This window comes from Miscanthus floridulus, unplaced genomic scaffold (assembly GCF_019320115.1).
Source record: "Miscanthus floridulus cultivar M001 unplaced genomic scaffold, ASM1932011v1 fs_308_1, whole genome shotgun sequence".
NCBI classification, from domain to species: Eukaryota; Viridiplantae; Streptophyta; class Magnoliopsida; order Poales; family Poaceae; genus Miscanthus; species Miscanthus floridulus.
The window spans coordinates 20,498-36,412 of record NW_027096556.1 but is presented as its reverse complement, the minus strand read 5'-3'; the positions used below and the strand labels follow the sequence as shown (position 1 = coordinate 36,412).

Below are 15,915 nucleotides of genomic sequence, written 5' to 3'. Positions count from 1 at the left end.
CAAACGTAAGGCCTCGGACGAGGTACCGATTCTCTGATTCGCCTGAGGCTCCAAACATAAGGCCTCGGACGAGGTACTGATTCTCTGCCTCGCTCGAGGCCTCGCCCGTAAGGCATCGGACGAGGTGCCGATTCTCTACCTCACTCGAGGCCCTGCACGTAAGGCCTCGGATGAGGTACTGATTCTCCGCCTCGCTCGAGGCCGGCTCGGCAGCCACCCCATCACCGTCGCCTCGACCGAGACATCACATTCAACTAACGCAGCCAACCACTCCCGCGACGTTAGCCGAACGACAGCTCGACATAGCGGAGTGACCGACGAGGTGGGAGTCGCATCAACGCCATGCCGTTTGGGACAGGACGGGGCAGGGGTTACCGGCCGCTGTGCTCGACACTGTGCCCACGACTGACACCTATGCGGCACTATGCTGCCTAACCCCACCTGCTCCAAGGATGGCGTGGTGTGGGGAGTCAAGTCTGGGTCCCTGTAGCCTTGGAATCAACGTATAAAGACCAACTGCTCCCTCTGAGCCTCGGCTATCCACTTTGGGGTCCCTGTAGCCTTAGGACTCGCGCCCGCCGAGCCCCCCCCACAATGGTTTAGCCTCAGCACCAACTGGGTCTCAGCTCTCTATGTTGTCAACGTACATCGACCGGCACGTTGTTCATAGTATGCGCCATGCCCTGTGTCAGGCCATCATAGGAGCTCCCACGTCGCACAGGATCGGGCATGACCGGCGCGTCGCTCTAGTACACCGAGGACAAGACTGCTCCATCAACCATGCTGCCACAGTGATGAGCTACAGGGCTCGGACACACCACCTCCGCTCACAACATGCCACGCAACGAACACATGTATCGCCCCTGTCCCCCCTTCAACTATAAAAGGGAGTGACCGGGGCTGTTTCTACACATGCACAGATGTAAACGGGCACAAATAGACGAACACACACAGACACACTCACAGGTGCAAGCAACGCACAACGCTCTGTAATTCATACTCCTCCTCGCTGCAAGAGATCAACATCTCAAGCAACCCACGCTGCTCCACGCAGGGACCTAGGACTAGCTCCCTCTCTCGTCCAGCTTGTAAACCCCTACTACAAGCACCTTAGTGCAAGGAATACAAGATCGCTCTCTCAGACTAGACATAAGGCACCTATTGCCTGAACCAGTATAAACCTTGTGTCTCTTTGCATCACCATCCGAGATTAGGGGCACGCAGTACACTTTCACTAGTTGGTTGAGGGCCCGCCGGTCCAAAACACTGACAGGACACATTGCTGGTGGACACTCGTTCTCCGTTGCTTGTGCAGAGGCCACCACAGGTCACACCGCCATAGGGACAGCCCGACGACATGGATGCCGAGGCGTGCTCTAATCCAGTGCTGGTCGGGGCTGCCACCCCGGGAGACATGATGGTCGTGGCTACCACGGATGCCGTCAACCGCACTCCATCCCCTCAGACATCCTCTACCGATAGACGCCTCAAGCGCTTCATCGAGCTAGTCACAAAGGCGAGGCAGCCGCCACTCCTAGCATTGCCCGGAGTTGATATGGTCCACGGTGGATGTGCACCGCTCGCGCTCCCCAAGAGAAGCAAGTAGATAGCGGCACAGAGCATGTCACATATCCCGGCGTCCAAGCGAGGTGAGCACATTGTCTTGAAGCACCTAGGACTAACCAGTGGGATGTGCTCTCCATCCAAGTCGGCCATGAAGGCGTACGAAGAAATCTTCAGCGGTGACCCCGGTAATATGCAGGCGCTTCGTGAATTGTTCCCATCGGACGGCGATGTCGGTGCGCGCAAGCAGCGCCACCGCCACCTGGGAACCCGGGCATAGGTCTCCTTGCCGGCGCCGTAATTCAGGATGATCAGTGTCAAATGTAACAATATAACTTTCAATGTACTAGGGAGGGTCTAAGCATCCATGTAAAACTATTCTGACCCCCTAGGGCGCCGCTAAGGCGTGTTGTATTAAATTTTTTCTCTATCTTAATACAAAGATGCATAATTGAAAAAAATCAAGGTGCTTAAATAGCGTTTTTAGTGATTGCTAACACACTCTAGCAGTGGTATTAATAAAAAATGTTCCCTTAATGACTCATATAATCATATACAAATGATATTAATAAAATATTTAAGATCATATTAATATCTATGGCATATAATTTATGGAAAATATTCTTTGATAAATTAATACATTTTAATTTACAAACATTTGGCATATCTATATCGATAATATGATTATAGAGTAAAGTCTGATTCACCCCCTAACTATCTGCTAAATTTGAAAACCCCTCCCCTCCTCGAATTCAATAGCAAACAACACACACCTTAACTTTTAAAATCAGATAAAATACTCCCCTTAACCATTTTAAAGTGGTTTCTTGGGCAGTTTTGCATGTGACGGTGGGGCTCATTTGGTCACTCTTTCTCTTATATATAAAAAGCATAACTTTTTCATATAAATTCGTATGAATATAAATTTTATGTCAATGTTTTAGAGCTCAAACTGATCTACAACTTTGTAATTAATTAGGATCAAATATTTGTTTTAATTTACTAGATTTTAAAATTTAATTTTTTTCTTTTTCAAATGACTCTGGATGTCGACAGATTACATACTAAATTTGAAGTTCCTAGTAAGGTTTACAACTTTATTGTTGACAATTTTTTTTATCTGAGAATATTTTTACAGACCCAAATATTCATTTTAAGTTCTCTAGTTTGAATTTTGTTTTATTTTTGAATTTTTCAAACAACTTCAGATGTTGACGTGGTGTACACAAAAGATGTACCTTTAAATATGTTCTGTAACTTTGTAGTTGGTAACATTTTTATCTAGTGACGTTTAGAGGCTCAAATTGATTTTAAAAAATCTTGTAACTTAAAACAAATATTTGAGCCTCTAAAATATACTAAATAAAAAATTTAACAACTAAAGAGTTGTGGATCATACAACTTTGATATAAAAGTTTGTATTCATATGACTTCATATGAAAAGTTTATGATTTTTTATATAAGAGAAAGAGAGAAGCCAAATGATAGGTAGGCTGCCCCACTGCCACATCAGAGAAACCAGCCAATAAACCACTTTGAAACAGTCAATGGGATATTTTGTATCGTTTTAAAAGTTAAGGTATATATGTTGTCCTATTTGAAGTTTGAGGGTGTCTTTCAAATTCTGCGACTAGTTCAGGTGGTGAACGGGACTTTACTCATAATAAAGCAAGAAGGTTAGTGCAGATTAAATGTGGATGTGGCCTTCCTAAAATCTTTTCTAGTAAATAATGATTATAAGGTATAAATATTGATATCCTCTTAAACCATCCTAGATCTCACATCAAGCTCTACTGCTGATCTTTGAACAATGCGGTGCATGTCGTTTGTGTTATCTTATCTTAATACTTAATAGTGCAATCTGCGACCTAAAATCCTTATTTTTAATAAAATATGAATAATATAGTTAATAAAAGATGCACTAATAAGCATGAGAATTCCAACTTAACTTGAGGATAAAAAGAAATCATGACAACTAACAAGAATTTAAAAAACGAAATATAGATTCATTACCTCATTAGAGACGGCCTACAATAGGAGCCACCATAATTTAAACTAAGATTTTGAAAAATACATATTAAAGATGCACAGAGGTGCCATGTGGAGGAGAAAAAACTATGAATATGGATGAAAAAACATATAGATTATTAATTGATAATTCTCAGAGCTAGGCAGCAGAGTACCTATATATATCCAGAAAATGTACAAAAAATCATGCAAATTAATATAATTTATAGGTATTAAATATGAACACATAATATTTATATGTTTCATAAGATTATAGACTCGACATGAGCATGGGTTGATGCATTAGTTATAAAACAAAGTATCCTTTATGGCGCTTCTAAATTACCCACCTCAATCCTAATAATATATTATTAAAATAAATTCAATATATACGTGCATGATGCATGGCACAATGAAAACCATATGTACGTGTATGAAATTAACATGGAGACTCTTATTGAAGCCTCTAATCAGTGTAATAGTAAGATATGTAACCTTATAACCTAGAGGTAACTGAAGGTAGATGTGTCTTCGGTTGAGGAATTGTCTTTCCTTTCTATACCTCATGTGGCTACCCCTTGCCACTCTTTATATAATTCTGGGCGAGGTAGTGGGGGGATAGACCCGTACCATAGACGGATACCAATATTGAACGTACCATAGACGGCTACCAACCCCTTTATTGAACGTACCATAGACGGCTACCAACCCCTTTCTATATCCTTTTCGTTTCTTGGTGACCTATTTGATACCGTTTATAAAATATCTATAGTGACTTTCTTAGAGGATCTCCAATAGTTTCCAATCCCATATTCCAATCTTTTCGTGCTTGGAAATATAGACCGATTGCGTGGATATGTTCGCGCCACTCGTGTATCCATCGGCTAGTTAAGGTGAAAGGATGTGGAAAAAATAAAGAGTAAGAAATGGTTTCTGATGTAAATGAACAAGAAAGAATATATAAAAGTGATTTTGATAATTTAGAAAATAGTATAGGATTCCTGATGTAAAATTGTCTTCTATATTTTTATTTGAGAATTACACAGTACAACGTAGACGGCCACAACATGCACGCACACTCACCCTTATAAACATACGTACGCAAACTCTACTCCTATGAGCATCTCTGAAAGACCGAGCCGACAGATCTCGAGATTTATGAAGTCACTTTATTTTAGGAGCGATGGTCTTATTTATTCCTTCCAATAACTTTTGACTAGTTGAAAAACTCGATGGTTTTGAAAAGAAATTGTTGGGAAATTTTCGAGATGCTCTCATAATATGTACTTGTATTATTGTAAAAAAAACTCGATCCGCGGTGGCTAGACAACTCCGGGTATTCCGACTTAAGAAAAAGATTTTTTCACGTAGATCGAGAAAAAACCCTTTACCCCTACCCTACCCTTACACAACGGCACCACGTCTCCATGAGATGAGCTGCCACATGTGCTTTGGATGTGGAGCAGACGAGTGACTTTTTTAGCTGACGAGGGACTTTTTTTTCGCTGTGATCGAAGCCACAAATAAAGAGTGAGTCCCTCAGGAACTCTGACCAACCCAGGGGAGCTACTGAGCCTGCACTACATGTATCATTGTCAAATAACTAAGTTAAACTAATGGATCAAATAACAGCCAAATATTTTGTTGATTATGTTTTAACTTGCCAGAATATTCAACGTTGAAATTTCCGTGTGGATGGATTGGTCTATGAATTTCCATGCTTGTTCTTATACATGCATGACACAACTTTGTTCCTCCTGTCTCTGTTTTCCTTCACGGATAAGGGATGAAGGGTACGCCGTGCGAACAGAACATCCAGGAAGGACACGAGTAACTACCCACCCACGTGCCATTTCTATCGAAACTAGTTGTATGGCATGACTATGTGCTGCTGACCACCTGATACTTTCACCGCAGTATCCTTAGAGACGAGATAAATAAATAATGCAGATGCTTACTCTTCAACGCCACAAAAGCTGAACAAAACCAAAAAACTATGGCGACGCAATGGAGCAGGCGAAGAAACGATCAAGGCCGCCATGGGAGGCAGCTTCCTGTAACTGTGATCAAGGAAAAATCAAGCACGCGGCACGGCGGCAGGGAGCAGCCAGGCAGCCTATAAATTGGGACCTGCGCCGTTCCTCGTGACCATCCCCATCAACAACAGATCGATTTCAATCCTAAGCAATGGCGATTGCTGCATTAGAGCTGCTCTACGTGCTGGGAGGCTTGGTGGCCCTACGGTTGGCATGGCAGGTGCTGGAGTGGGGCTGGCTGAGCCCGCGGAGGCTGGGCCGGGCGCTGCGGTCCGAGGGCCTCCGTGGCACGGCGTACCGCTTCCCGGCCGGCGACGCCAAGGAGGAGGAGCGCCTCCTGGCGGCGGCACGAACCAAGCCGATGCCTTTGCTGTCGCACGCAATCAGCGCTCGGGTGGAACCGCTCGTCCACAATGCCATCCAAGAACATGGTACTCGACGCTGCTGAAATGAAACCGTCTGCACATTTCGGTAAAGTTTATGGTTTGGGTATCGTTGGGAGTCCATTTAATTTCTCGTATGGAAAATTGGGAAACGTCAGGTAAAATTTGGATGGTCTGGCTCGGCCCTACACCACGAGTGATCCTCAGTGACGCCAAGCTAGTCCGTGAAGTGCTGTCAAAGTTCGGGCACTTCCAAAAACGCAAGCTGCCCTCGAATTTCATCAAGCTGATCGCCCAGGGGCTGACGGTTCATGAAGGCGAGAAATGGGCCCTCCATCGGAAGATCATCAAACCTGCTTTCCATCTCGAGAAGTTGAAGGTAATGAACGGACCTATACTCTGCGAAACATCAGTGAAATCCAGAACAAGGCGTTGTCTGTGTATAGATAGTATAACGGCTGCCGAAAACTGCAGAAAATGCTGCCGGCTTTCACTGCCTGCACCAGCGAGCTGATGGGTAGATGGGAGGACTCGATTGGGTGTGACAAGGCGCGCGAGATAGATGTCTGGCCGGAGCTGCAGGACCTCACCGGCGACGCCATCTCCCGCGCAGCATTTGGTAGCAGCTTAACTGAAGGGAGAAGGATCTTCCGGATACAGTCCGAGCAAGTCCAAATTGCCAATGGGATGACAAACCTATACATCCCGGGTTATACGTGAGCTCATAGACTCGTGCATTTTATTCACTCACAGTCACAGCATTTGGTGCACACAACTGTCAGTTTTTGTTTGGGCCTCTGATATTCCTCCGTGTGTCTCTTCAGCTACCTACCAACCAAACTGAACAGAAAGATCAAAGCAAACGCACGAGAGGTTGAAGCGCTGCTGAGAGGCATCATCACCAAGCGGGAGATCGCCATGAAGAATGGCCATGCTGATGACAGCGACCTGCTAGGCATGCTAATGCAGTCCAACATTGAAGAGAGCCACGATGGAAGCGGAAGCTCCAAACCAGTGATGACCATGGAAGACATCATCGGCGAGCTGAAGCTGTTCTACTTCGCCGGAATGGAAACAACTTCAGTGCTGCTCACATGGACACTGGTGGTGCTGAGCATGCACCCCGAGTGGCAAGACCGCGCCAGGGAGGAGGTTCTGCAGGTTTTCGGGAAGAACGAACCGGATATCAATGGCACAAACAATTTGAAAGTGGTAATTCTCGTAAAAGGCAACTAGTGATATACAATTGTCCATAAAGAGTTGTTTTTTAGTGCTTAATCTTGGCTCTTGTTGTACGGCAGATGACCATGGTTTTATACGAGGTTCTTAGGCTGTACCCACCGGTACCAGTCCTTGACCGGCAAACGTACAAGGAGATAGAACTGGGAGGGGTCAAGTACCCACCTGGAGTGACACTTCTATTACCAATAGTGACCATTCATCATGACCCGGATGTGTGGGGAGAAGACGTGGACGAGTTCAGGCCAGAGAGGTTTGCTAACGGCATCTCCAAGGCGTCCAAAGACGCGCCGGCGTTCTTCCCCTTTGGCTGGGGGCCGAGGATCTGCATCGGCCAGAACTTCGCGCTGCTGGAGGCCAAGGTAGCGCTGGCCATGATACTGCAACGCTTCTCGTTTGGGCTCTCACCGTCCTACACGCACGCACCATTTGCCGTCTCCACCCTGCAGCCGGACCACGGGGCACAGATCGTGCTGAAGAAAATTTAATCGTTTTATTATACTTATTATACTACGTACATTAGTATACTTCACATATATATGGTCATCAGTGTCGTGTATGGATTTATATCGCTTCTCCGTAGATAAATAAATGGTGTATCAGAAAAAATAAATTATGCAAGTTGTGCGTATGCACGTCTTAGCAGAAGTGTATTATCGTGCTGTACAATAACACGGCATTGTGATGGCATATAGCATTGATTTGGCTGAGGTGATACACAAATTGCCATCGGCCCCGTTCGGCTTACCCCATATTCGGCTTGTTCGGCTTGTTTTTTCAGTCGGAACAGTATTTTTCTCTAACAACAATTTAGCCAGAACAGTATTTTTCAGCTAATTTCAGCCAAGATTCAGCAAGCCGAACAGGGGCCAATGTATCACTTGGGGCTAGAATCTCCAACAGATTACTTATCTCATCCATAATACTAAAAAAATGCAACATAAATGGTTGCTCCAACAGATTATTCATAGTATCCCCAATACAAGTTTTCACGTAGCTACTTAAAATCCACCTTATGTCCCCTATCCACTTTAAATATATTGGTAATCTGTTAGGAGAGAAAAGAAAAAGTTAAAGATCACCTATATAGGCTTTTAGGAGATGCTCTAAGAGTTGTTGGAGTCAACCGTTGGAATTCTCCGGTGCAGCATTTATTGTAGCATCTTAGCAGCTACCTACCAACCAAACTGAACAGAAAGATCAAAGCAAACGCACGAGAGGTTGAAGCGCTGCTGAGAGGCATCATCACCAAGCGGGAGATCGCCATGAAGAATGGCCATGCTGATGACAGCGACCTGCTAGGCATGCTAATGCAGTCCAACATTGAAGAGAGCCACGATGGAAGCGGAAGCTCCAAACCAGTGATGACCATGGAAGACATCATCGGCGAGCTGAAGCTGTTCTACTTCGCCGGAATGGAAACAACTTCAGTGCTGCTCACATGGACACTGGTGGTGCTGAGCATGCACCCCGAGTGGCAAGACCGCGCCAGGGAGGAGGTTCTGCAGGTTTTCGGGAAGAACGAACCGGATATCAATGGCACAAACAATTTGAAAGTGGTAATTCTCGTAAAAGGCAACTAGTGATATACAATTGTCCATAAAGAGTTGTTTTTTAGTGCTTAATCTTGGCTCTTGTTGTACGGCAGATGACCATGGTTTTATACGAGGTTCTTAGGCTGTACCCACCGGTACCAGTCCTTGACCGGCAAACGTACAAGGAGATAGAACTGGGAGGGGTCAAGTACCCACCTGGAGTGACACTTCTATTACCAATAGTGACCATTCATCATGACCCGGATGTGTGGGGAGAAGACGTGGACGAGTTCAGGCCCAGAGAGGTTTGCTAACGGCATCTCCAAGGCGTCCAAAGACGCGCCGGCGTTCTTCCCCGTTGGCTGGGGGCCGAGGATCTGCATCGGCCAGAACTTCGCGCTGCTGGAGGCCAGGTAGCGCTGGCCATGATACTGCAACGCTTCTCGTTTGGGCTCTCACCGTCCTACACGCACGCACCATTTGCACGTCTCCACCCTGCAGCCGGACCACGGGGCACAGATCGTGCTGAAGAAAATTTAATCGTTTTATTATACTTATTATACTACGTACATTAGTATACTTCACATATATATGGTCATCGTGTCGTGTATGGATTTATATCGCTTCTCCGTAGATAAATAAATGGTGTATCAGAAAAAATAAATTATGCAAGTTGTGCGTATGCACGTCTTAGCAGAAGTGTTATTATCGTGCTGTCACAATAACACGGCATTGTGATGGCATATAGCAATTTGATTTGGCTGAAGGTGATACACAAATTGATCCTTGAAACGATGGCCCCGTTCGGCTTACCCCATATTCGGCTTTGTTCGGCTTGTTTTTCAGTCGGAACAGTATTTTTCTCTAACAACAATTTAGCCAGAACTAGTATTTTTCAGCCGAGTTTCAGCCAAGATTTCAGCAAGCCGAACGGAGCCAATGTATCACTTGGGGCTAGAATCTCCAACCGATTACTTATCTCATCCATAATACTAAAAAAATGCAACATAAATGGTTGCTCCAACAGATTATCATAGTATCCCCAATACAAGTTTTCACGTAGCTACTTAAATCGCACCTTATGTCCCCTATCCACTTTAAATATATTGGTAATCTGTTAGGAGAGAAAAGAAAAAGTTTAAAGATCACCTATATAGGCTTTTAGGAGATGCTCTAAAGAGTTGTTGGAGTCAACCGTTGGAATTCTCCGGTGCAGCATTTATTGTAGCATCGGAGGGTCCACTTACGGCCGATTTCAGTGAAAAAAAGGGTAACATCTAGTTTCTTCAGCGGATCTATAAATAGAGGGTGTGCTCGGGCTTCTTGCCTCCCTTGGCACTCCTAACGGCTTCTTGCCTCCTTTGGCACTTCTAACAGACACACACTCAATAGAGAATGAACTCAAGTAACCTCCACTCATATTTGCTTAGTTGAGATTGTATTTGGGTGAGATTAGAGTTGATCTAGTGCATTTGCTTGGAGAGTTTAGCATCTAATGGCACAATGATTGTTTTTTACGGCGATTTCTTGTTACTCTTGTGGTTGCTGTCACCTAAACGGCTTAGAGCAGCGTTGACTCTGTCTAGTACTCAAGTAGATGTATTTAGAGATCATCAGGGAGAACCATTACAACAAATAAACAAACTTTTTCAAAAAAAAAAATAATGTAAAAAACCTAACAGTTACAATAAAAAGAAAACTAGCTACTCGCACTATTTGCACGGGTCACCTTTGCTAGTTCACGTTGATTCTAATGAAACCAGATAATCAGTCAAGGAGCATCACGGAGAAGAGAGCAACCTGACGGACCGCGGAGGACGATCTCGAGCTAACCAAAGGAAGTTGGATCTCTAGAAGCCTCTAGTCGATTTGTGAGTCGCAGATCTGTAATTTTATGTTGACTAACTTAGTGCATCTTGACGATCAAATATTACACACTTGTTGGCATAAAAAAGTATCGACTAATATCAGCTGTTAAGTCTTCATATATGTGCTACACCAAAGCAATCCTCCAACACGCACCTATGTCTGAAATGATAGTATAATAATTGTTGTTCTACCTGGCTGGCTGGAAAGTTTCAAACCCATGTCTCTAGAAATTTCAAATTTGGTGAAACAATATAAATATTTTAAAATTATTTCAGGGACAGCTGAAAAATACAACTGCATCTGAAAATCAATTTTCAGAGATGACGATCTCTAGATGTGGCTAAAGTTTCTAGCCGCATCTAGAAATTGATTTCTAAGGGTGATTGGGCATGTGTCCCTAGAAATCACGCTCTAGAGACACATAGAAAGAGGCGGTTTCTATAGCCACCTCAAAAAAAAATGATTTTGACCGCATTTATAAAACACTTCCGTGGTGGCGGTACCAAGTGGCTGTGATTCATGTTGTTACTTGATTGAGAGAGGTACTGGTGAAATAGAGCTGAGAAAGACTAAAATAGATTCTCTCTTATTTTTTTCACTGAGATTAGAAGTAAAATAGTGAAAAATGTGGATTAGGTATAACTGCATGATGTGGGCAGTGACATTATTGGTAGTTGAATTATGCTCAGGCGTCAAAGGCGCGCGTAAGCATTGTGGCAGGCTGAGATTATTCTAGTGGTGCATCACAGCATGACTCATGAGTTAAAAAACTGGTAGAATAGCGTTGGCATGATCTGAACAATCTGTTCAGTGGTGCAGTTGTGCTGTGCTTATCATCACAACAATGTACACAAGTACTATACAAATGACGAGGACGATTTATGGTCTTACATTATGGGGTTGAACATATGAAAACACATATCATCAAAGAAATGTTTCATGGGGTAGCCGTAGCCTGCAGTACATAGCACATTTCTTTACTCCTATATTCTGGCATATTGTTGAAAGTGGTCGTTAGCAGGACTTTGGCAAGGTGTCTGCATACCTGTTCTCTTGCTTAGGCTTAAATAAGTTTTAGATTCACTTTAAATAACCAAACGGTAGTGAGTTGCCAAATAATTAGGGGCGTACAGTGGCCATCTGAATTGCTAGCCAGGGACATGTCCAACGTATGATGCCACATTACTACGTCCGATCCTGAGGTACATATAATGATTTTTTATTGCACCGTAACCATATATGGGACTCACATGATTAGAAAAAAAAAATCGGCCGATCATCCAACCCATAAGCCATAAGGACGATAATCTGTATGAGACAAAAGGTTTAATTTGGCCAGCAGCCGGCTGCAAGTAGGGATGAAAACGGATCGGATACGGACAGATATCACCGATATTACATTTGTTTTCATATTTCTGTCCGGATTCGAATTCGAATATGGATAGTGTCAACTATATCGGATAGGATACGATTGGATATCGACATCATAAATATGTGATTTGAGTATTCGGATACGGATACGGTATCGGATGTTGGATATCCGGACTCGGATACGGACAGATCTCAACCCCTCTAAACGGATTCGGTTTCGAATACGATCGAAAAATATCCGTACCTGTTTTCATCCCTAGCTGCAAGGAGCAAGCTGATGTATTCCAGGATCGAGTAGCACTGTGACGATGACCAAAATGACCAAATGACCAACATTACTACTCCGACTGTCACTGTCATCTTCCCAACAGCTGCCATAATGTGTCAACTCTGTGCACTTACTCCATCCGTCCTAAATTTTTTTTGTAATTCTAGGTACATTCGATTAAAGTACCTAAAGTTGGACCAAATATATAGGTAACAATGCTAATATTTATGACGCCAAATAAGTATATATATTATATGAAAATATCTTTCGTGGCGAATCTAATGGTACCTATTTAGTATGATAAATATTAGTATTTTTTATATAAATTTAATCAAATTTGACATACTTTAACAGAGTATTCATTTTTTAATGGAGGTAGTATATCACAATTGACAAGACAAATTTGTGATGCTCTAGTTTATTAAAAAGAAATGTAAAGGGACAGAAACATTCTACATTCTAGAACAAGTGTTTTTCTAAGAAACTTTTACACCCTAACCTGACAAGTGAGTCCATAATAGAGGTATAGGTGGTAATGATTAGGTGACACTACTGCAGAATAGGCAATTACCAGACGAAAATCGGCTTTCACTGCCAGATTTTGATTCAACGGTGGGCAGTCGATAGTGATGTTCATGGCGTTTCAATAGCGGTTGCTCGCCCGGTAGTGGTGCTCATTTTCACAAAACGAAGAAAAGAAGAGGAAAACAAGAGCGTCGCCTTGTGCCGGTGTCGTCAGTTGCCAAGTAACATGTGTTCTCAACTCCCAGCCTAAATAAATTCCATTTATCTGTTAATTTGAATAGTAAATATGTTACAATGGAGGTGTCTTTTTTCTTTGCTTTTTATTTTATCTCAGTTATGCATTTTCTAATCCTGGTGAAAATGCTCAAAAATATCACAGTAAATTTGCATGTGCAAGTTTTTGCCACCAATTTGTATTAGGTGTTTAGGGTTTATGATTGCTTGCCACTGAACCCAAAACGGTAAAGCAGTTTTCGGCACGTAAACATGCTCGGTCAATTTTTGGCCTGACTCACTTCTTCTTTTACTTTTCGTCTGCCAATAAGGCTCTGTTTCGTGTTCACAGCATCAGGCACTCATCATATACCTATTTCCAAGTTGTTGACAAGGCTCTTGGCTTCACGCTACGTTTCAGGCTTCGACACTGCAAATTATGGCAACTACATAGTGCTCTCAGGCTCTCGGCCGTCCTGCTCTGCTCACCTACTATTGGTGCTCTGTTCAGCTGCAGTATATGGATGAGGCTGTTGGATATAATATGGGCTTGGCCCATATAATATTTAATGAATTAAATAAAACTCTATGGTATATAATATTAAGTGTGCATGGTTTAATTACCATACGAGACTTTGACTTGAACGCTGACTCAGCTTATATGGCTGGAAATTATTCATCTAAATTGAGAAGCTGAGAAAGGATAAAGGCGTGCCACACGCGCGCGCCACCGCCGCCGGCCGGGCCGTGGGCGAGGCAGGTGGGCGGGCGTGGCCAGTCTTTTGCCACTTAAATCCACATTATCACGGAAGTTTCGCTCCTTGATGGTGGAGGCGAACTGACTGCATCAGTTAACGTCCCTTCCGCTTCCGCTTCCCGTCTCCTGGGATTCTCCGCTGCCATCGTCTTCTCTTCCCCGTCAGCAGCTATATATCCTGTCTTCCGTCAGTCCAGACATCATCTTCTGTAACCACTCTTGAGAGCCTTCTGACTTCCCCGTCCCGTACCTCTGCGCGCATGGAGGAGCGGGAGAGCAGGTGCCTCCGGAACCCTCGTCCGCCTGAGAATCCTGCACGGGGTGGGCGGCGATTAGGTTTTTGGGGAGCGATCCATGACTGCTCGTCCATCTTCTTCCTGGAGATCGTTCTTGGATCTGTCCTCTCCCTAGAACGTCAAGGCGTCTTCTTTCTGGTGATCCGTTCGTGGGACTGCACTGCGAACATCTTCCTGCATCAACTGTGGTCCGCGACTTCGAGCAACGCACTATGTCTAGTGCGAATGGAGCCTCCGATGCCCTCGGCATAGGACCCTCCATTGGGTACAGTCTAATCTCTGTGATTACTATATTTTGTATTCTTACTGTATCAATCAGTATATCATCTATGCATGCTGTAGCGTTCATAAGAAATATACACATGTACATATATGCTGTCACAAACCTGCTGATGTTATATTTCTGGATTAAACTGATAATGAAAATGCCTAAATTCCTAACAATCCAAAAACCTAATAATAGACAATTTTCTGTCAGTGGATTTGCTGCCGCTTTGAAGCCAAATAATTTCGATGGCAAGAATTTTATGATATGGCGTGCAAAGATGGTATTGTGGTTGACTGCGATGAACTGCTATCACGCCGCACAGGGAAGCCTGAACAGTTTACTCCTGAGGAGGAGCGAAAGTTCTTAGCTGCCGATAACCTGTTTTGAGGCGCCGTAATTAGTGCACTTCATCCCAAGTATGAGAATGTCGGGGACCTAATACCGGGGTACCCCAGAAGGTGGAACCAATAACCATCGAACGTTAAAAACTTCTGGACGGATAAGGGCGCCGCTACGTTCCTTGCCCGAATGACAGGAGTTTGGTTCCGCCTCGCCCGACGCCTTTGGGATAGCTCCGCCTCGCCCGAGGGCTAAGGGCTAGTCTCCATCTCGCTCGACGCCTTTGGTCCGGCCTCGCCTCGTCCGAGGGCTAAGGGCTAGCCTCCGCCTTGCCCGACGCCTTTGGGACAGCTCAGCCTCGCCCGAGGGCTAAGGGCTAGTCTCCATCTCGCCCGACGCCTTTGGGACAGCTCCGCCTCGCCCGACGCCTTTTGGGCCAGCCTCGCCTCGCCCGAGAGCTGAGGGATAGACTCCGCCTCGCCCGACCCTCGAGGGGCTGGGCTCGGTCTCACCCAAGGGATAAGGACTGGTCTCTGCCTCGCCCGACGACCGAGGACGAACCTCGCCCCGCTCGTTGTCTAAAGACTGGTTTCGTCTTACCTGACAACTTCTCCCCGTTCCCTCATGATGATGGGTACAGGGCAAGACGAGACGTTCGGGTCAACCACGGCTTCAAGGACCATACCCTGCGCCCCGACAGGAAAGGTACTGCCAGGGAAATGACGGGACGGGTGCTTTAGACCCTTCCGGGCGCCGCAGAGCCTGAAAAGTATTGCAAGTACGTGCTCCTCGCCCTGTAGAGTTGTAGGCGCCGCCTTCAGCTCTGGGACACGGAACCCGACGAAGATATACGACAACCACTACGCTCTAGAAAAGGATTTGCAATCTCCACGAATGATGGATATACCGTCACCACGTTATGGACCCAAGGGAGCGGCGCCCGCTTCCCGACCCCTCGGGTCCACCAAATCGAAAGACCTTGCCCACGGCGCTACTGCGGACCCCGACCCCGTGTCCCTCCGACAGAGACTCATAGGAACCAGAAGGCGTGCGGAGCAAGGCTGGGCGAGGCTCATAAGTCAAAACCACTATACTACAGCCCATACCTTGCGCAGGGCAGTATTCTGTAACCATCCTCACATTCTACAGAGGCATCAACAGTATTATAGGCGCTTATCATCCTTTCGCACCCATCAGAATGGGGGACCAAGGCTGGGTAGACGTGAGCCACAAGGCTAGGTAAAGT

At 44.9% G+C, this 15,915-nt stretch overlaps 1 protein-coding gene and 1 pseudogene across 1 annotated transcript; both read left to right on the top strand.

Moving 5' to 3' along the window:
- Positions 1-5,743: 5,743 nt before the first annotated feature.
- On the top strand, positions 5,744-7,902 carry LOC136531234 (cytochrome P450 CYP72A616-like). The gene is made up of 5 exons (XM_066523912.1): positions 5,744-6,037; positions 6,148-6,368; positions 6,464-6,705; positions 6,814-7,201; positions 7,291-7,902. Exons 1-5 carry the CDS (start codon positions 5,758-5,760, stop codon positions 7,714-7,716), a joined length of 1,557 nt encoding a protein of 518 aa, XP_066380009.1. The 5' UTR covers positions 5,744-5,757; the 3' UTR covers positions 7,717-7,902.
- Positions 7,903-7,912: 10 nt separating this feature from the next.
- LOC136531235 (cytochrome P450 CYP72A616-like) lies at positions 7,913-9,303 on the top strand (annotated as a pseudogene).
- Positions 9,304-15,915: the final 6,612 nt, after the last annotated feature.

What these genes read in the sequence shown, in the direction of transcription:
- LOC136531234 (XM_066523912.1), top strand. Translation starts at nt 5,758, where the DNA reads ATGGCGATTGCTGCATTAGAGCTGCTCTACGTGCTGGGAGGCTTGGTG. An exon ending in TCCATCTCGAGAAGTTGAAG is followed by an intron (nt 6,369 to 6,463) that starts GTAATGAACGGA and finishes CGAAAACTGCAG; the next exon opens with AAAATGCTGCCGGCTTTCAC. An exon ending in CTATACATCCCGGGTTATAC is followed by an intron (nt 6,706 to 6,813) that starts GTGAGCTCATAG and finishes GTGTCTCTTCAG; the next exon opens with CTACCTACCAACCAAACTGA.